This window comes from Kogia breviceps, chromosome 4 (assembly GCF_026419965.1).
Source record: "Kogia breviceps isolate mKogBre1 chromosome 4, mKogBre1 haplotype 1, whole genome shotgun sequence".
NCBI lineage: Eukaryota > Metazoa > Chordata > Mammalia > Artiodactyla > Physeteridae > Kogia > Kogia breviceps.
The window spans coordinates 182,187,888-182,207,595 of record NC_081313.1 but is presented as its reverse complement, the minus strand read 5'-3'; the positions used below and the strand labels follow the sequence as shown (position 1 = coordinate 182,207,595).

Below are 19,708 nucleotides of genomic sequence, written 5' to 3'. Positions count from 1 at the left end.
TGCAAGTAGGGGCCCTTGGGGGAAGGTGAGGTGTAACAGCAGGACCCGAGATGGGGAGGCTTCAGGGGGTTCCCCCGTGAGTCCCAGGGGGGCCCAAGGCGCCGTCGGGTGCTTGCCTACCTATCAGAACCAGCAGCCAATAATGTTTGTTGACTGACTGATTGACTGCTGAGGACCACGCTAGGGTGAGGAGGTATCCCCTCCCAAGGATGGGTCCGCTTCTGGGGACTCATGCTGGCATAGGGACCTTACCCCAGGGTGGGGTGAGGCCTAGGTGGTCCCTGAGGACACTTCGTAACCTGGCGCCTCACCCAGAACAGTGGCGGGGTGGGGGCTACGTGGTATGACCCTCCCTGTCCTGGGATTCCTGGCCAGGTCGCTGGATGAGGTGGCCTTGTCACCTGGAAGCCAGCCACCCAGCTCTCGTTAGTAACCTCAAAATTCCATTCATGCTGCTGGCCAGAACTTGGATTTTTCTTCATCTAATGGAGTTTGTCCCTTGTGTCTCTAACACTGTCTGCAAAAGGAGGTGGTTTCTTGTGCGTGAAAAAAATCAACTGCGTGTAGACGCGTTCCTTAGAGCTGGAATGTTCCATGCGCAGCTGCTGCCCTGTGCCCTGCGGGGTCTGCGGAGAAGACTGGCTTTCTCCACTCCCCCACCTGGGATGGGAGAATTGCATGCAGGGTGCTCCTGGGCCGTTATTTGACCGGTGGTCATTGAGCGCCTCCCACAGGCCAGGGCCACGAGAAGGTCTCCATGGCATTTGTCGTGGGGAGGCCCAGAGAATGTAGGAAGAGGCTGGGGATTGGTAGGCGGCGGGGAGCTAAGGAAGGTTCCAGGGCAGTGGAGAGTGATGTAAGCACGCGTCCTTGTCTGAGCGGTTGCTCAAAGCAACAAGCAATTATAGAGTGCCTGCTGTGTGCAAGCTCTGGAGACAGCAGTTAACGAGCCAGACCGGCCCCAGACCGGCTGGCCACTGAATAAAGCAAATAAAAGGACACAAAGACGATGGCGTGTGATGGAGTTCATGTAGGCAGGGATGACGGGGGTGTTCTGCATCTTTCTGGATGACAAGCTAGGAAAGTCTTTCCAGCAGGGGCATTTGGCACTGGGTCTTGAAGGGTGAAGAGGAATTCTCTGGGTCAAGTTGCCTGCCCACAGCTGGAGGGCAGGAGACCTTCCCCACAGGTCCCCGTCAGACAAGTCTGCTTCCGTTTCCCTGGGGCGCCAACGATGGTAGGGCACGTGGACGGGTTGGTCTGGGTAGACGCTGCTCCCTGGAGGAGGAGGGTGCAGCTGGGTGATTATGGACGCACACTGACCCCTTGTGGGCCTTAGTTTCCCTGACTGAGAAATGGGAGCCGTTGCCGTTGCCGGGGTGGAGGGGGGATGAGGGAGGGAACCAGGGGTGAGTGTGCGCCCCGGTCTTGATGCAAAATCCCTCCCTGCTGCTAACGTCGGCTGCCTCATCTGTAGAGTGGGCGCAGAGCCAGGAGGAGCAGTGGTTCGATTCCACACCCCACCCCAACCCCCGCCTGCTGTGGCCATCTTAGCCTCAATTTCTCGCCCTGCGTAGTGGGACCCATGGCTCCCGAGTGGGCTGCCTGGCACTGGGGGACCGGGAGGGGGGAGGACGGGCGCAGGTGGGCGGGCTTGGGCAGGGAGGGAGGTGCCGGCCCGAAGGGGGCGGGGAGGGAGAGGCGGGGGCGGCCGAGATCCCGCCTCCCGTGGTGCTACCCGCGGCTCCGCCCCGCGGCGTCCGCCGGCAACTTTGCTATGGAGTTTGTGCGGTGCTGAGGCTCGGCCTGGCGCTAGCGCTGGGTCCGGGGCCCGCCGGGGGCCACCCGCACCCGTGCGGCGTCCTGGCGCGCCTGGGGGGCTCGGTGCGCCTGGGCGCCCTCCTGCCCCGCGCGCCCGCCGCCCGCGCCCGCGCCGCCGTGGCCCGGGCCGCCCTGGCGCCGCGGCTGCCGCACAACCTGAGCCTGGAGCTGGTGGCCGCCGCGCCCCTCTCCCGCGACCCCGACTCGCTGGCCCGCGGCCTGTGCCAGGCGCTGGCGGCACCGGGCGTGGCGGCCGTGCTAGCCTCCCCGAGGCGCGGCCCGAGCTGCTGCAGCTGCACTTCCTGGCGGCGGCCACCGAGACCCCCGGGCTCAGCGTGCTGCGGCGGGAGGCCCGCGCTCCCCTCGGCTCCCCGGTACGCCTGGACGCCGGGGTCAGGAAGTGCGGGGACCCGGGGTCGGGATGGGAGAGACCCTGGGACGCTGTTGGAGCGCGGGGCCCGGGGGTCCGGATAGCTGAGTCCTTGGAACGCGCGGGCCTCAGAGTCTGGACCCTAAATGCAAGAGTCCGGATGCGGGGAGACTCGGAGTCCGGCTGACAGAGGCCCAGGGAGGGCCCTCGGGTTCGCGGAACCTGGACCCCTGAACCCCGGATGTCCCCGGAGATCAGGGACCCGGAATGGGAGGCGGGAGCCCAGGGGCGCAGGGACCTAGAGCCACTGAACCCCGCGGCTCGGGAACCCCGCGGGATACCTCTGGACCCCAGATGGCGGATCCCACAGGACGCTTCCCTGGGCTTTGGCGGTGGAGTCCCACTAGGAGCGCGGCCCCCTTCCCCAGTCAGGTCAGAAGGCGCCTCCGGATTCCCACCAAGCAGGGCTGCGGGGCTGGGATGGGGAAGCGGGTCTCCCTGCTCGCTCTCCAGCGGCTGCAGTTTCAGGGGCTTCGGCTGGAGACTTTCCTCCTGCCAGGATCCTACCAGAGGCCCTCGAGGCCGAGGCTACCCACACCCCACAGCCTCCTTGATGGCCTTCTCAGGTCCCCGGGGCCACCCTGTGTCTCCTAAACCCTCCATCCTCCTCCACCCTGTCCTCGTCCTTGGAGTTTATTCTCTTTTCTTCTTAATTACACCCCCAGGCTGGAGTTTGGGTCCGAATAAGTAGAGAATGGGACAAGGAGGAGACAAGGGTGACTGGCAAAGCTCTGGGGACCCTGTTGTGTCCCAGGGAAAGAACCCCCTCCCAGAGCCAGCAGGGCTGGGACATGGGGTCTGGAAGGGGGCCTGCCTCTCTCCAAACCCACCTTGAAGCCCCCTCAGGCCTTCCTTCTCCTGAGGGCGGGGAGACCCTGACCCTAGAGGAGCCCTGGGTCTCACTAACCCCCCTCTGTCCTTGACCCCCTCCCGGTGGGAGAGATGCAGGACCCCAATCCATGCCTGTAGCGTCCTCTGCAGCCGGATCCAGGAACTGCATGCTCCGCAGTTGGACCTGTCAGGCTTTCGGGGGGGTACTACTGGCTTGCCCCACCGCCCCGCGGGAGACTGAGCAGCAGCCCCCAGCCTTTCCCCCTGCACTCAGCACCCTGTCCCCACCCGGACAACACCCTGCCTACATTAGGTGTCTGGCAAAGCTCTCTCGTCCTTCCCGTGCTCAAAGCAAATTCAGGAGAACTTTCTGGGTCTCTGAGCGCGGAGGGCGGGGGGGCCCTCAGTCCCTAGCTTGCCTCGTAAGTCTGAATAGAGGTGGGGTAGTGGAGCTGGGTTTTGAAGAATGTGTAGGAGTTGGCTGTCATAGATGGGAAAAAGGTATTCCAGCTGGAGCATGCAAAAAGCCTCAGGGTGACTGGAGCCAAGAGAATAGGCCCTGAGTGTCAGGCCAGGGCCGGGCTTTGTGCTGGTGGCAATGGGGAGCCACAGAAGGGGTTAGAGCAGGTGTGGGGCTGGGAAGAAGCAAGCACGAGGTCCAGTTATCAAGGTGTCGTGCGTTTATTGAACATGTACAGATGGGGTGGGAAGAGTGGGGACGCCAGCCCTAACTGTGACCACCTCTTTGCCAGAACCCCTTCCACCTGCAGCTGGACTGGGCCAGCCCCCTGGAGACTCTGCTGGACGTGCTGGTGTCCGTGCTGCAGGCGCACAGCTGGGAGGACGTTGGCCTGGTGCTCTGCCGCGTGCAGGACCCTGGCGGCCTGGCGGCCCTGTGGACAAGCTGGGCGGGCCGGGCTCCGAAGCTCGTGCTGAACCTGAGCCGGCCGGACCCAAGCGATGCAGGGCTGCGGGCCCGCCTGGCCCCACTGGGGGTGCCCGCGGGGGGAACGGCCCCAGTCCCCGTGGCCGTACTCCTGGGTTGCAATGAGGCCGGCGCCCGTCAGGTGCTGCAGGCCGCGCCCCCTGGGCCCCGCTGGCTGCTGGGGGCACGCCGCTGCCCGCCGAGGCACTCCCCACCGAGGGCCTGCCGCCTGGGCTGCTGGCGTTGGGCGAGGTCAAGCGGCCCCCGCTGGAAGCCGCCATCCACGACGCGGTGGAACTAGTGGCCCGCGCGCTGGGCAGCGCGGCCCGCGTGCAGCCGGAGCGTGCCATCCTCCCCGGCACGGTCAACTGCAATGACCTGCCGCTGCCCGGGCCCGAGTCCTCCGGCCGCCTCTTGGCACGATGAGCGGGGACCCTGCTGCAGGAAGCCGCGTCTGCTGGTGCGGCGTGAGAGGCGACATTATTGGGCATTTGCTGTATGCCAGGCGCTGTGTCCATCTTGGGTGGAAGCAGAGCCCAAGAAGGAGATTCTGCGTGCTTGCGTGCGTGCGTGCGTGCGTGCGTGGCTTTGGGAGAAGCAGGAAGGGAGGGAAAGGAATAGGTGAGGCTCTGCCTTACCCGGGGAGCCCTGGAGCGGGGGCAGCACCCCGCAGCAAGAAGGCCCCACCTGAGCCTCTCAACTGGGCTTTGGGCTGGGCGGTCGCCCCCGCCCCCAGGGCCTGGGTACCCCGGCTGGGAATGGGATCTGGAGTGGGCGGTACAGCAGCATCCCCCGTGGCCCGGTGTGTATGAGGCGGGGCGATAGGTCTCACCTCGGGGGAGGGATCCTTCCGCCGCCCTGATGCCGCCCACCCCCCACCAGGTTCCTGGCCAACACGTCCTTCCGGGGCCACACGGGGCCGCTGTGGGTGACCGGCTCCTCGCAGGTGCAAATCTCCCGGCGCTTCCGGGTGTGGAGCCTCCGCCGGAACCCGCGGGGCGCAGCCCAAGCTGCGCGTGGTGACGCTGGTGGAGCGCCCGTTCTTTTTTGCCCGCGAGCCGGACGAGGAAGGTCGGTGCCCGGCGGGGCAGCTGTGCCTGGCCCCCGGCACCAACGACTCGGCCGCTCTGCACGCGCTCTTCGCCGCGCTGGCCGACGGCTCGGCGCCCCGCGCGCTGCGCAGGTGCTGCTACGGCTACTGCATCGACCTGCTGGAGCGCCTGGCGGAGGACGCGCCCTTCGACTTCGAGCTGTACATCGTGGGCGACAGCAAGTACGGCGCGCTGAGCGACGGGCGCTGGACCGGCCTGGCGGCCGACCTGCTGGCCGGCCGGGCGCACATGGCCGTCACCAGCTTCAGCATCAACTCAGCCTGCTCGCAGGTGGTGGACTTCACCAGCCCCTTCTTCTCCACCAGCCTGGGCATCATGGCGCGCGCGCGGGACACGGCGTCGCCCACCGGCGCCTTCATGTGGCCGCTGCACGGGTCCATGTGGCTGGGCGTCTTCACCGCGCTGCCCCTGACTGCGTTCTTCCTCACCCTCTACGAGTGGCGCAGCCCCTTCGGCCTCACGCCCCGCGGCCGCAACCGAGGCACCGTATTCTTCTACTCCTCCGCCCGCCCTCAGCCTCTGCTACGCCATCCTCTCTGGACGCACAGTGTCCAGTAAGACGCCCCAGGGCCCCACGGGCTGCCTCCTCGTGAACCTGTGGGCCATCTTCTGTCTGCTCGTGCTCTCCAGCTACACGGCCAACCTGGCCGCCGTCATGGTCGGGGACAGGACTTTTGAGGAGCTGTCAGGGATCCACGACCCTAAGGTGCGTGGCCGTGGGGTTTCAGGGGTCAGAGCCTGGAGGTCACCCCCGCCCCCAGTCCCCACCCAGTAGAGGGCGGCCATCTGCTCCCGCAAACTCATGTTGAACCCAGCTGGGACAAAACAGGTGAGGCTGCTGCTGAGAATCAAGAGAGAGAAACAAAGTAGATGGTGTGTGAATTGGTGATAAAGTTCCAGGGAGGAAAATTAGACAGGGTGGGGACACAGGGAGCACTGGGGAGGGTTAATTTCTCAAGTGGGGGGGTCAAGAATTCCCCTGGGAGAGGTGATATGTGAGGGACTTTTATGTAGATACCAGGGAGGAATATGGCAAGCAGAGGAGGCAGCCTGTGCAAAGGCCCTGGGGCAGGATTGTGCTTGGCAGTTTGGAGGAACAGCAAGGAGGCCTGTGTGTGGCTGGAGCGGATGGAGTGAGTGAGGGGGAGAGGGGGGAGGGGAGAGCAGGGAGGGGGATGGGGCAGTCATGCAGGGCCTGCACATGTGGGGGGACCTGGGCCTCCACAGAGGCTCCATTTAGACAGAACTTTCACCAGGAGTCCTGGAGGGCTGTGGGCAGAGCAGGGCATGCCCCAGCCTACATATTTTTCTCTTTTAATGAAAAAATTTTAATATTCTGGAGTAGGGAGCAAGGCCCCCGATGAATGAACCCATTGCCCGGCTCCAAAGTCAGCTCCTGACCAGTTTCCTCTGTGCACCAGCCATAGCCATAGCTGCTGGATTACCATGAGGGAAATCCCAGGCCTCCTGTAATTTTGTCATGAGTATTCTGGGAACTTAAACATCAGGCAGCCATTTTTCTCAGTTGTCTTTTTTTTTTTTTTCACGGTTTGTTTGAATCTGGATCCAAAATGTACAGACCCGACCCAGAGGAAGGTAGAAACCTCCTTGTTACCAAACCAAACTTGTGTCCACTCGCCTGCAGGCAGTAAAGACAATCTACTGACACAGGGTCCTGGTGAAGGAAAGTGCAGTGTTTATTGCAGATGCCAAGCAATGAGTCTGCGCAGCTAGTGCTTAAGACCTGAACTCCTGGGGCTTCCCTGGTGGCGCAGTGGTTGAGAGTCCGCCTGCCGATGCAGGGGACACGGGTTCGTGCCCCGGTCCGGGAAGATCCCACATGTCGCGGAGCGGCTGGGCCCGTGAGCCATGGCCGCTGAGCCTGCGCGTCCGGAGCCTGTGCTCCGCAGCAGGAGAGGCCACAACAGTGAAAGGCCCGCGTACCGCAAAAAAAAAAAAAAAAAAAAAAAAAGACTTGAACTCCTGGATAGCTTTCAGGGAAATGTTTATTTTTGTTTGTGTTTTAATTTTTATTTAAGAATTGGGGAAAGGTTTTTTTTTTTTTTTTTTTTGCGGTATGCGGGCCTCTCACTGTTGTGGCCTCTCCCGTTGCGGAGCACAGGCTCCGGACGCGCAGGCCTGGCGGCCATGGCTCACGGGCTTAGTTGCTCCACGGCATATGGGATCTTCCCGGACCAGGGCACGAACCCGTGTCTCCTGCATCGGCAGGCGGATTCTCAACCACTGCGCCACCAGGGAAGCCCGGGGAAAGGTTTTTAAAGACAGGGTGAGGGAGGAGGGTTGTGAGGTGTGTGATTAGCTCCTGGATGTTCTCCTGATCGGTTGGTGGTGAAGTAATTGGGAGTCAACATCATCAACCTCCTGGTTCCAATCAGTCTGGGGTCTCCGTGCTTGTGGGCATCATGCAGTTAACTTCTTCCACCTGGTGGGGGTTTCAGTATCTGCAAAAGAGCTCAAAGGATCGGGCTCAATTTTTTTTTTTCTTTTTTTGCCATGCGTTATGGCATGCAGGATCTCAGTTCCCCAACCAGGGATTGAACCCATGCCCCCTGCAGTGGAAGCACTGAGTCTTACCCGCTGGACTGCCAGGGAAGTTCACTGGCTCAGAATATTATCTACAGCCCTTGAGAAGGAATTAAAAGTCCTTGACTTTAATGGCTAAACTATTATTATTATTTCATCTTGTTTGACTGTTTCCTTTGTTTCTGCATTTTCTCACTTCTCTGATTAAATTTATTCTTTGGAACTCGGGGAAGGCCTAGGAAACTAAAGTTTTTCTACAGACAAAAGGCAGGCAGAGGACCGGGTGGGGGTCTGTCCCGGGAAGGCCCCATGGGGCCATCTTGACACTCCATCTTTTTGTTCACTAGCGATGTGTTTGTTGGAGAAGTTGTTTCTTCTCCTGCAGCATCTCCCGGTGTTTGGATCTAGCTGCTCTCTTCCCCTGCTGCTCCCCCACCCCAGCGTCCTCTGTTAAACCAGTAATGAGACCTAGATGCTTGCTGTCCCGTGGGCCAGCCACTCTCCATATGTGGCTACTTTTTTAAAATAATTTTTTTTTTTTTTTTTTTTGGCTGTATTGGGTCTTCGTTTCTGCATGCAGGCTTTCTCTAGTTGCGCCGTGCAGGCTTCTCATTGCGGTGGCTTCTCGTTGCGGAACATAGGCTCTAGGCGCGCGGGCTCGGTAGTTGTGGTGCACGGGTTTAGTTGCTCCCCGGTATGTGGGCTCGAATCCGTGTCCCCTGCATTGGCAGGTGGATTCGTATCCAATGCACCACCAGGGAAGTCCCGTGGCTACTTTTTAAATTGATTTAATTGAAAGCACTCAACAGCCACTTGAGAACAGCACAGGTGTAGAGCATTTCCTTCCCCAGAAAGTTCTAGATGGCCCTGCTTGCCTCAGGTCTGCCTTTTCGGAAGTGCCGTAGCCCCAACAAGGAGGCCCTGGTCAGGTGGCCTCAGCAGCCACTCGTGCTTTACTTTAGGGAGGTTGCACAAACAGTGGGCGGGCCGGAGATCCCAGGGCTGAGGGGGCAGTGCTGGTGCAGGAGGAATGGGGGATGGAGGCCTTGGGTAGGGGCTGCGGAGGGGCGAGCACCGGGCAGGTCCAGGGTGTCTGGAGGGCAGCGCCCACAGGATCTGCAGGTGGACGGGACGTGGAGATGAGAGACGCAGAGGCGGGCAGAGGAGGGAGAGCAACTGCGGTGGAAAGGTGTGGGGTGGCTCGGGAGTGGGTCTTGGACGCAATAAGCTTGGAGTTCCCAGGGGACCCTAAGGAGAGGCGCAGCGGGTGCGGCGGAAGCGGAAGTGTGGAGTTAAGGGTCTGGAGATGGACGTGCAGGTTTTAGAACATTTTCAACTGGGCGGTCCTGCCCCCAGAGGACACGGGGCCATGTCCTGGCACATCTGTGGAGGTCAGACTAGGGCAGGGGCCTCCTGGCATCTAGAGGGTGGGGCCAGGGATGCTGCTCCACACCCCACGGAGCCCAGGACAGCCCCCCAGAGATGACGTGGCCCACGTGAGCTTGTTGAGAGGCCTGGGCGCTCCGGGCTGGCGGACGGAACGCGGGTGGGGGAGAGCCGGGCCGGGATCAATGCCCCCACCCCCACCAAGCGCTGACCGGGCTCTGGCCCGCAGCTGCACCACCCGTCCCAGGGTTTCCGCTTCGGCACTGTGTGGGAAAGCAGCGCCGAGGCCTACATCAAGAAGAGCTTCCCGGAGGGCTTCCCTGGTGGCGCAGTGGTTGAGAATCCGCCTGCCGATGCAGGGAACACGGGTTCGTGCCCCGGTCCGGGAAGATCCCACATGCCGCAGAGCGGCTGGGCCCGTGAGCCATGGCCGCTGAGCCTGCGTGTCCCGAGCCTGTGCTCCGCAATGGGAGAGGCCACAACAGTGAGAGGCCCGCGTACCACAAAAAAAAAAAAAAAAAAAAAAAAAAAAGAAGAGCTTCCCGGAGACGTACGCACACGTGCGGCGCCGCAGTGCGCCCATCACGCCCCACGGCGTCGCCATGCTGACGTGAGGGGGGCGCGCGGGGCGGGGCCAGGCGGGCGGGGTAGCTCACCTCGTCCCCCTCCCAGGCAGAAGCGACCCCCCCGCAAGCTCAACGCCTTCATCATGGACAAGTCGCTCCTGGACTACGAGGCGTCCATCGACGCGGACTGCAGACTGCCGACCGTGGGCAAGCCTTTCGCCATCGAGGGTGAGCGGCCCCCGGGACCAGTGATCTGCGGGCTCCACGCGGGCACAGCTCCTGTGGGTCTGCGTCCAGCCCGGTCCCAACCCAACGCCCGGCCTCCCCCAGGCTATGGCATCGGACTCCCCCGGAATTCGCCGCTCACCTCCAAAACCTGTCCGAGTTCATCAGCCGCTACAAGTCCTCCGGCTTCATCGATTTGCTCTGCAGCACGACAAGTGGTACAAGATGGTGGTGCCTTGTGGCAAGCGGGTCTTCGCCGTTACAGAGGTAGGGCAGGCCCGGGACGCAGGGAGGGGTAGGCGTGGGGGGCTCTGAGCCTGTGTGGTGCTTCACCCAGGTGACCAACCCCTCCTCGTTCCCAAGACTGTGTGTTTGCTTTTCTGCACCCTATTCATCCTCCAAAACCCCAGTTTCAGTGGCCTTTCTTCCATGACACTTCACCTCTGAAAATGGAGCCCTAGCCTTCCAATCCGGCTCCCACAGCCCCAGGCCCTTCTCTCTGGCCCAACCTCTGCCCCCACCCCCGTCCAAGGCCAGGGCTCCCCACGGGTCTGCCATGACCAGGAGGGGTTTTGTGCCTGCGTCCTGACTGCAGACCCACCAGATGGGCATCTACCACTTCTCGGGACTCTTCGTGCTGCTCTGCCTGGGTCTGGGCAGTGCTCTGCTCAGCTCGCTGGGCGAGCACCGTCTTCTACCGCCTGGCGTTGCCGCGCATCCGAAGGGGCAACAAGCTGCAGTACTGGGGGCTGGAGGGAAGGGGGAGCGCGTGCAGGATGGCCTGCCGCTGACCCGACCCCGACGCGACTTCTGTCTTGGCTCCTAGAGGATCCATTGCGCCCTCAACACGGAGCCGCCCGAGGAGCAGGAGGAGCCGGAGGAGCCGGAGCCGAGGTAAGGGGCTCCGGGGGCCGCTCTCCACCCCAGCAACTCCCATCCCCGACCTCCAGCCGACCAATGGATCCACACCTCCCGCCATCCACGGCCTCCTCAGGGACCCCGACCCTAAAGGGCAGAGTGGGACTGTGGGTAGGACGCGGCTGCCCATCCCCACCCGTCCCCAGGGGCCCCGAGGAGCCGCAGTAGGACACTCTGGCCGCCCCCGCGGGCCCGTGGGGCCGGGCACGGGTGCACCGGGCCTCGGTGAGGGAGCGTCGCGCGCACTTCCTGCTGGAGCCGGCCTTGGGCGCGGCCGCCGCCGCTCCCGTTGAGGATGCCCCAGGCGAGGATGCGGATGCGGCCCGGCCGCCGGGGGGGCCCCGTCTGGCTCTGCTCCACCGGCCGCCCTCCCGCCGAGCTGTTCTCGGGCGCCCCGCGCCCCGGGGAGCTAGAGCAACTGGAGCAGCGCATCGCGGGCGCACGCGAGAGGCTCCACCAGGCGCTGGTGCGGCGCAGGCAGCTCCTCGCCCAGCTCGGGGACAGCGCCGGCGACGGGCCGTGCAGCCGGCTCCAGGCCTCCGGGGAAGCACCCGTGCCCGCCCGGTAACGCGGGACCAGGCCCTCCTCCACCTGCAGCGGGGGCTCCGAGGGGCCCCGCCTGGCCACGGGGTCGACCCCACCCCCTCCCCGCACACACAAACGCCGGCTGGACGCTGTCAACAGTTTATTCTATATACAAACACCATTTTGTACACTGCAAATTAAATAGAGTGGAATGAGCCCTCTTCCGCATTCCTCACGGCGTAATTGGTAATTGGGTTGGGCCGCCGGCGGTCTCTTCACCCCAAGCAGGGCGGGACCCCGGCGCCCCCCGTGGCTGCCTTCCATGTTGGTGCCTCGGCGCGTCCTGAGCCCGAGCTTCGCCTTCCCGGGGCCCCAGCCTGGGCGTGTGGGGTGGCGGTGGAAAGGCACTGCACACGAGGGAGCACCGGCTGAGCCGGCCCCTCTCGTTTCACCTTGCTCAGAGGCTCGCCCGTCTTGCCCCGGGACAGCTCGCTCTGGACCTTTCACAAACCCCTTGCAGAACCTTCCATGGAGCCCCCGTCCCTTCTCCCACCCTGGCTCATCGGCCGGTCTTAATTCACCGGCTGAGGGGGCCCGCCACAGACAGGGACAGGCTGCAGGCAGGCCCCCTGGCCTGGGGGAGAGAAGCCCGCCTCCAAGCAAACCTGATGGACTCTGATACCACCTAAGGCAGGCTGGGCAGTCCCAGAGCCGTTGGGGACAGCCTCCCTGACCCCGGAGGGCTCCAGCCAGGTCACACCCAGCTGGCCTGGATGGCCAGGGACAGAGGCGGTCAGCTGCCCAGGGCTCAGGAGCCGACCTCCGAGGGCGCATCCACCGGAGCCGTGGACGCAAGGCTGGGTCCACTCACGCCAGCGGTCTGAGGGGCTGTGTCAGACCCTGGGGAGTCGCCCGGGGGGGCAGCGTCCTGGGGGGCCCGAGGAAGTGCCCCAGCGCTGGCCGGCCGCCGGTCCAGGAGAGAGGCGCTCAGGCCAGACAAGAAGGAGGCGTCTGTGATGAAGGCGGCCGTCTCTGCCATCCAGCCCAGGTCACCACTGGCTGCTGCAGCTACCGAGGCCGCCGCAGCCACCAGGGAGCTGGGTGCCTCAGCCATGGGCCCAGGGCCTCCACCACCACCCTGCAAGCCAGGGCCCAGGGCAGGGGGCTGGCCGGTAGAGTCGGGCGTGGCAGCCGGGGTGCCTCCGTTGTTGTTCAGGTCGTCCGGCAGGGCCGTGGGGCTGCCAGGGCCCAGAGGGGGCGTCTGCAGCAGCATCTCCTGGACGCGGATCTGCTGCAGAATGGCGGGCAGCTCGTAGTGGTGGAAGAAGTAGATCATGGAGTGCTGAGGGGCAGGCACCAGGTCAGGCGAGGCCCAAGCCAGAACGCAGCCTCCACAGAACCCCCGACAGGCTGGATGGACCCTGGGGTCACCAGTCCCAAGGGCAGCCCAGCTCACCTGGATGAAGAGCCAAGAAGTGACGAGGGCCAGGCTGCTGTACTGCCCGTTGAAGCGGTAATGGTAGGCGTAGAAGGCGAAGTGGTACAGGTAGAAGAACCTGCGAGGGGGACAGTGAGGCGCTGCCCACCCGGCTGCCCCCCCCCACCCCCGACCACACGGACCCCGGTGCCCACCGAAGCCAGTGCCGCTTGCTGGTGTTGGTGTGGCAGCAGATGGCGTCATACTGGTCGGCCAGCCACACGATGAGGATGATGTAGAAGGCCGTGGTGGTGTCGTTGAAGAACTCAGACATGATGGCCTCCATCCCTGTGGGGAGATGGGAGGGCGCTGGCTGGAGGGGAGGGGACGGGCGGGGGACGGGCCAGGGCGGGGTCAGGGCGGGGGGCAGAGGGTCCTCACCCACGAGGGCCAGGATGACGGTCAGCAGGGGCGCTGCAGGGAAGGCGATGGCCATGTTCATCTCCAGCATCTGCAGCAGGTCCACTGCGGGCAGAGGGCGGCGGGCGGGCAGACCGGGTGAGGTGCCCGGGGGGTGGGGGTGGGGGGCGGGGGAGGTGGCCGGCGGGGCAACTCACCAATGAAGACGAATATCTGGTGGTGGGAGTAGCGCAGCAGCATGGACACGCTTAGGGTCTGCAAGCAGGGCGGCGTGAGGCGCGGGGCCACCGCCTCGCCCCGCGCCCTCCGGCCCCCGCCCCGCCCGCGGCACTCACGAAGATGACCATGATGACGAAGGCGGCCAGGTAGGACGTGCGGGCCATCCACATGCTCACGAAGCGGTAGTGCTCCCCGGACACCACGTTCCGCAGGAAGCCTGCGCGGGAGGCAGTGAGCCTGCGCCCCAGACCGCCCCGGCCCCGCCCCGGCCCCGCGCACCCGGCTGGGCCCCGCACCCTTGTTCTCCTCGTTTTCCGCCAGGCCTTTCACACTGGACATGAGAATGTCGTCGTAGCCCAGGAACTCGGCCAGCAGTAGGCGGCTGAAGCGGTCCCCGAAGCACTGGTCCCGCGTGGGGTCTGTGGGCAGGACCGTGACGGGGGTGTGCACCTGGCCAGGCCCCCACCAGCCCCGGTCCCGCCGGAGGCCCGGGGAAGGCCAGATCTCCATTTCTGGGAGTGGAGGAGCCCCCGCCCGCCCCCGCCCCGAGCAGCGATGTGTGTGACAGCCCCAGGGGAGCGGTCAAGGGACGAAGCCCCGGGAAGCTTCCCGCAGCTGGAGAGCAGGGGCGGCCCCCAGGCCCCGGAAGCCAGTGCTCCTGGGTGACCCCTCGCCCGGAGCCCGCCTCTGCAGCTGACACTCACCCAGGGTGACCACCATGACGGGGATGCTGAGCCGCTGCCGCGTGGCCTGCGACAGCCGCAGGAAGCCGTACTCCAGCGCGTACTCCACGATGTACTCGTCCTGAGGCCACGCTGTGGGTGGGGCACGCCTGGTCGGCCAACGGAGCCTCTCCGCCCCGGGAGGGGCGGGCTGACCGCAGCCCACCGGGGGCACTGCCCTCTAGCCCCAGTGAGCAGTGAGTACCTTTTGTGGGCGTCTCAGGGAAGGGGAACTCCTGGCTGTCGTTCAGGGCCTCGGGGCCACCTGGAGGCCTGAACGCCTTGGGCTCGATGTCCAGCTCAAACTGCAGAGAGGGGGGCAGGGGTCAGCGGGCCCGCGGTGCCAAAGGGCCGGGCCTGGAGGCCTCTCCCTTACCTACTGACTGGAAGCACGTGTGCCCCTGTCCCATCAGAGCCCCGACCCCCAACACGGAGCTCCCTGAGGGCCTGTCTCCGGGTGAGGGTCTGGGAGGGATGTGGTCCCCTGCTGAGGTCTGCACCAATACCCTATCCACATCGACCCCTGGCCCACAGGATCCTGTCCTCCGGCTGCCCAAGTACAGCCCTCCCTGCGGGCTGTGGGCCCGTGTCCACTGGCATGCCTCTGCTGACGGGGCGCTGCATCACCGGGATGCCCAGGGCCCCCTTAGAGCTTTCAGCCCAGAGCCTTCTTCCCGGCTGTATCTGCCCTTGGCACCCCCAGAACTGGGCCAATCCCTTTCAAGTGACAGCTGGGAAACAGCCCGAGGTCCCAGTCGGCCCCAAGGCCACGGGAGCGGGAGCAGACAGGGAGGCCTGTGGCCCTGAAGGTCAGGTACGCTTCCAGCAGCCTGTCCTAAACAGACGGCGTCACCAGTTCCTCTGCGCATTTACGTAGCGCTCCCAGCCAGCTCACCTTGATGGAGCTGTTCGCAAACATCTCCACGGTCAGCTCCTCCTCCTCCTCCTCCTCGTCCCCAGCCGGCCCAGGGAAGCTGCCGTCGCCGCTGCAGAACTGCAGGGAGACGGGCGCGCGGCTGGAGTTGTGCTGCACCTCCACGCGCAGGATGCCCTCTCTCGGCCACTTGTCCCGCACATGCTCCAGGCAGTTGATGGGCGAGCGGGAGAAGACGATGTGGATGTAGGCCAGGACGAAAAGCACGAACAGGGCCTGGGGGCAGGGGGCAGTCAGCAGGGAAGCTGCCTGAGACCCCACAGCCCAGCCTGGAGGACCCCACCCGGCATATTGGGCTGCAGACAGCGTGGCTGAGCTCCCCGGGGGAGGGAAGGCTCGCCAGTCCCTCCGGGCAGCCTGGGTCCCGTGACTGCCCGAGTGAGCCAGGACGAGGCCCTCCGGGCGCCTGCAGGACCCCCACCCAGGCTGGGCTCAGGCCCACCCAACAGGGGCCCAAGCAGAGCACGTGGTGCCATCACCCAGCTGCCCCAAGAGAAAACTCCTGACCTCACCGGCTAAAAACGGCCTCCCTCGCCGGCCGGGCACCCTCTGCACCTCTCCCGGGCCAGCCTGAGCCGCTGAACACAGCCAAGCCTCTTGGCCATGCCAACGGCCCCGTGGCAGGGCTCGCTCTGTCCCCTGAGGTACGGTTTCCCCAGAGTAAGACAAGACAGCCCTAACTGCTCACTGGGGGTGTCCTGACACAGGGCCACATCTTGGGGCATCTGTGGTCATCGCGACTGGGGGGCTCTTGGCATCGAGTGGGTAGGGCCGGGGAGGCTGCTCCACACCCCACAGCGCCCAGGACGGCCGCCCACAGAGAACGTCGCAACCCCGATGTCCACAGTGCCGAGGAGAGGCCCTGCTCGCCGTCACCCCACCCCAAGCCCCGCTCCAGGAGCCCCCGTCTGACCGCTGTGTTTCTCATGGGGTCCCGGTTGGCCAAGCGTCACCCTTCCGGCCTGGACGCCGCGTCAAGGGCATTGCTCCCGGGGTGAGTTCCCTGTGTGGCACAAATGACCGTGGGGAACCGGAGTGCAAAGCCGCTCCTTGTCCTCTGTCAGCGATGCTGCTCAGGGCTGTGTGAACTGCCCGTGGCCACGCGGCCACCGGCAGGGCCACCAGCACCTCGTCCTCTCCACGCCCTGCCATAAGCACCAAAGGGTGGTGCCAGCGCTGGCCGTGGACCGCCCGGCCTCCTCTCTGGAGCCTGCCCTGCAGACTGGGCATGGGCTGGGTCAGCAGAGCACCCGCTCCTGTCCTGATGGGGCAGGAATCAGAGCACCGATGATTTAAGCAGAGACAGACTGCACGTCCCAAGCCCCTGGGGTGCAGGTCACCGCAGACAGATGCTGAGCTGAGAACAGAGCTGGGACCCTGCCTGGGAAGGGGGGGCTGGGAAGGCAGTGGGGAAGGCCAGCTTAGGCCCCCACGTCTGCAGAGCCTCCCACAGGCCAGCCTGTGCCAGGGCCCTGAGACGCGGCCACAGGCCAAGCGTCGCTCGGGACCCCAGCACCTCTCCCCAACGTTGTGTCTGGGGACCTGGGAGCTGGTGACGGGAGTCATGACAGTGTGGGACCCACAGCCCCAGTCGTGCTCCCTGGGCCCAGATGTCCAGCAGGAGCCGCGTCGGGACATCGTGTGCTCTGGGCCGTAAGAACAACGCTGCACAACGCGCCGAGATACCACAAAAGGGCTGACGCTCAGGGTGGCCCGACGCCGGGGCTGCCCGAGCACTTCCCCCCAAGACACACGCGCCTGCCATCACCCCCAGCTTGCACATGAGGAAACCAAGGCACAGAGGCCACGCGGCCAGGTGGGGTGGAGCCAGGAGTGCCAGCTGGGCCCTGAGAGCAGGGGCACTTGAACGGATGGGGGGCTGGTGGCACCATGACCTCGTTGAGTGGCCCCCATGCCCCCACTGTCACCCTGGCGCCCTCTCCAGCACCCCTCCCCGGGGTCTGCCCCATCACTGTCCTTATCCGTGACCTGAAACCCGAGGTGGGGTCCATCACCCTTGACTGAGTGCGTGTGTCCCCGGAGGTGGGCCAGGACTCTCTCACCCCCTTCACAAGGCCTGCCCCAGATCTGGACTTGCTTCCCCACCGTGGAACGAGCTGGGTGCCCAGGCTTCCCTCCCCCTATGACCTATCATCAGACACACAGGGCAGCCCTACCCACGCGGGAAAAACAGGGTGCACTCAGCAGCCCCGCCCACCTCTCTCTCAGGATTTCAGGAGTCTCGCCCAGGGCCTTTCCTGCCCTCTGCCTGCCAACTGGCCTGGCCACCTCACAGGCCCTGGGTGCTCCAGCCCCCCATCCTCTGGCACCCTGTGACCCCCATGCTCCAACTCACCAGCCACACGGCTGCACCATCCCGCCCGCTCCAGGGCCTCTGCATGCGCCGTCTCTGCTACCCTCTCCTTGCTCGCGGCCTGAGGCTGCCTGACATGACACAGACCCTGCTCATCGCTGGGTCCAGAGACGGCAAGAGGACAGCAAGGGCGACTCCCGCCAGCAGTGAGCAGAGAGGAACGCGTGCCACAGGAAGAGGCCGGGGAGCGGGACTGAGAGGGGAACTTTATCTCTGTAGCAAGAGCCCAGAAGCTGGGCGGCCGAGAGGCAAAGGAGCAGAGCTTTCTGGAGCTTGAGGCAGCCTCAGAGATCAGCCAGCCGAGCCCTCCCTTTGCACACGAGGTAAACCAAAGGCGCCAGGGGTCAAGCAGCTCTCGGGGAATGAAGGGCCTCCTGGCTGCAGCCCCGAGGAGAGAGGAGGTGCAGGAGGCCGAGGGCAGCCCGATCACCTGGCCCCACGCACCAGGGACGCGGCCTGGATGTGCAGCCCATCTGCCTGGCCAGCCCAACCCCTGGCCTGCTCCTCAGGCAGGAATTGGCAGGACAAAGCCAAGGCCTCAGGCCGGGGTCTCAGGGGAAAGCTCAGCTCCACCGGGGGCCCACCTCACACAAGGCACTCCCTCGAGTGACACGGGCTCCTTCTGAGAGTGTGGGGAAGAACAGTGCTTTGTTCCCCAAGCCAATCACGGCCTCACATGGCCTTCTGCCTACGCCCAAGGCGCCCATAGATTCCAGGATTATGGTAAAGGAAGGCCGACTCAGGAAGCCTCCGGAATCCCACCCCCACGCCCCCGCAGGGGATGCCTGCCGCTCCGGGACCCGGGGTTTTGGGCTGGGACCCGCACCCAGGTCTGCGAGACGGCTCGCACCCCTGCCACCCAACGCCAAAGAGCTGCCAGCTCCCGACCAAGCTGGCCCAGCCGGCACCCCACGCGCCTTGCCCGCCAGCTCCAGCCCCCTTCCTGCAGACGAGGAATACGAGCTTCCTCGGACATCAGCGCCCGTGGCCCTGGCCCCCGCCCCGGGGGACACTCCGGGACGGCACACGAAACAAAACAGCCATTTCTCCACTTCCTCAGACCCGCCAGGCAGCCGGGCTCGGCACGCAGCGAGCTCCCTCTCTGAGTGAGACCCCCTCCTTGGAGGGATCTGTGCCGGCCCTCCCGGTACCGCTTAACAGCTGAGAACTCTGCCACCCGAGCAAGGACAGGGGGCGGGTCCACGGGAGGCCCCTCACAGAGCCACCAGCAGCACCACTGGCTGGACTTTTGCCACTAAGCCACACAGCGTGACCTCAGCTAGGTTACCTTCCCCCCAGAAGTTCAGAGCGGGGAGAATCCGAGTGGGGGCAAGCAGAAGGGCCCGAGGAGAAGAGCCCCAAGAAAAAGGGGGAGAGGGAAGAGGTGTAGGTGGGCGGTCCAGGGGTGTGTCCTGGGAGGGGGCAGTGGCGGTGAGGCCCGGAATCCCTCGAGTTTGAGGTTCGGGGCCAGGCCAGGCTCGGAGAGTGGGGAGGCGGTCATCCCGGGATGAGGATCCCAGGCGGCAGGGCCTGGGGTCACGGGGCTGGGCTCCGGCCTCCGGAGGTGGGGGACACTGGGAAGGGCGAGGCGAGGGGTGGGGTGCGGCCTGGAGGGGGCTGGCAGTTGAGTTTCTGGAGTCGGGATCAGGGACCACTAACCGGGGGAGACTCGTGCCTTCCCGGGTGGAAGTTTCTGGGCAGGGGGGCGAGGGCGGCGGGCCTAAGAAAAGGGTCCCAACGGGTCGGGCCGGGCCTACGCCACCGGGTGGGAGGAGCGATCTGCCCCGGTCGGGGTCAGAAGTCGCAGACCTGGGGGAAGGGGTCCGGCGGCCGGGATCAAGGTTCGGGGCCCCGGTCACCTTGAGCAACACGAAGAACTCGAAGAGACGACGGAAGGCGGGCGGGAAGAGGCGTGAATAGGTGACAGCCATCTTGAAGAAGAGCGCATGGAAGAGCCGGTCGCGCACGTTGATGAGAGGATTGGGGTTGAGGTTGGGGGTGCGAGGCCCACGCGGGGGGGCTGGGCCGCCGCCGCCGCCGTTGGGCCCGGGCCCCGGGGCCCCGGGCGCCGCGAGCTCCGACATGCCCAGCGTCGCGCCTTAACGGCCCGCGGGTCCCCGAGGGCGCCTCCCCGCCGCCATCGGCCGTCCTCGCCACCGCCTCGCCTCTCACGGCCGCCCGGGCGCCGCCGCCATCTTCCGCCTCCGCGCCCCAGCTGACGCCAGCGAGTAGCCGCGCCGGCAAGAGCGGTCTCCCTGCACCCGCGGGGAACGCTGGGATGCGGTCGGGCGGCCCGCGGCGGCCCCGCCCTGTGGCCTGGCTCCCGGGTAGGGAGCACC

The 19,708-nt window shown here is 65.1% G+C and overlaps 2 protein-coding genes across 2 annotated transcripts; one reads left to right on the top strand and one right to left on the bottom strand.

Annotated features, from left to right (window-relative positions):
* The first annotated feature begins 1,009 nt into the window (after positions 1 to 1,009).
* Positions 1,010 to 11,406, top strand: GRIN3B (glutamate ionotropic receptor NMDA type subunit 3B). Its single transcript, XM_067033330.1, is given in 17 exon segments — positions 1,010 to 1,030; positions 1,555 to 2,083; positions 2,086 to 2,195; positions 3,835 to 4,188; positions 4,191 to 4,425; positions 4,886 to 5,009; positions 5,011 to 5,626; positions 5,628 to 5,825; positions 9,726 to 9,843; positions 9,946 to 9,986; positions 9,989 to 10,045; positions 10,048 to 10,107; positions 10,436 to 10,528; positions 10,530 to 10,607; positions 10,667 to 10,734; positions 10,905 to 11,091; positions 11,093 to 11,406. Coding segments are annotated over 17 exon segments (3,123 nt in total). The 3' UTR covers positions 11,327 to 11,406.
* A 22-nt stretch (positions 11,407 to 11,428) lies between these two features.
* TMEM259 (transmembrane protein 259) lies at positions 11,429 to 19,552 on the bottom strand. The gene is made up of 11 exons (XM_059060437.2): positions 19,229 to 19,552; positions 14,957 to 15,211; positions 14,267 to 14,366; positions 14,044 to 14,154; positions 13,636 to 13,758; positions 13,456 to 13,556; positions 13,318 to 13,375; positions 13,142 to 13,225; positions 12,916 to 13,048; positions 12,740 to 12,839; positions 11,429 to 12,625 (listed from the first exon to the last, which is right to left on the bottom strand). Exons 1-11 carry the CDS (start codon positions 19,451 to 19,453, stop codon positions 12,092 to 12,094), a joined length of 1,824 nt encoding a protein of 607 aa, XP_058916420.1. The 5' UTR covers positions 19,454 to 19,552; the 3' UTR covers positions 11,429 to 12,091.
* Positions 19,553 to 19,708: the final 156 nt, after the last annotated feature.

Bases quoted from the DNA above. Each gene is read 5' to 3' on its own strand.
- TMEM259 (XM_059060437.2), bottom strand. From the start codon at position 19,453: ATGTCGGAGCTCGCGGCGCCCGGGGCCCCGGGGCCCGGGCCCAACGGC. The intron at 14,155-14,266 runs GTACTCACTGCT...CCCCACCCACAG, and splicing joins CCCTGAGACGCCCACAAAAG to CGTGGCCTCAGGACGAGTAC. The intron at 12,626-12,739 runs GTGAGCTGGGCT...CCTGCCCCTCAG, and splicing joins CTTCTTGGCTCTTCATCCAG to CACTCCATGATCTACTTCTT.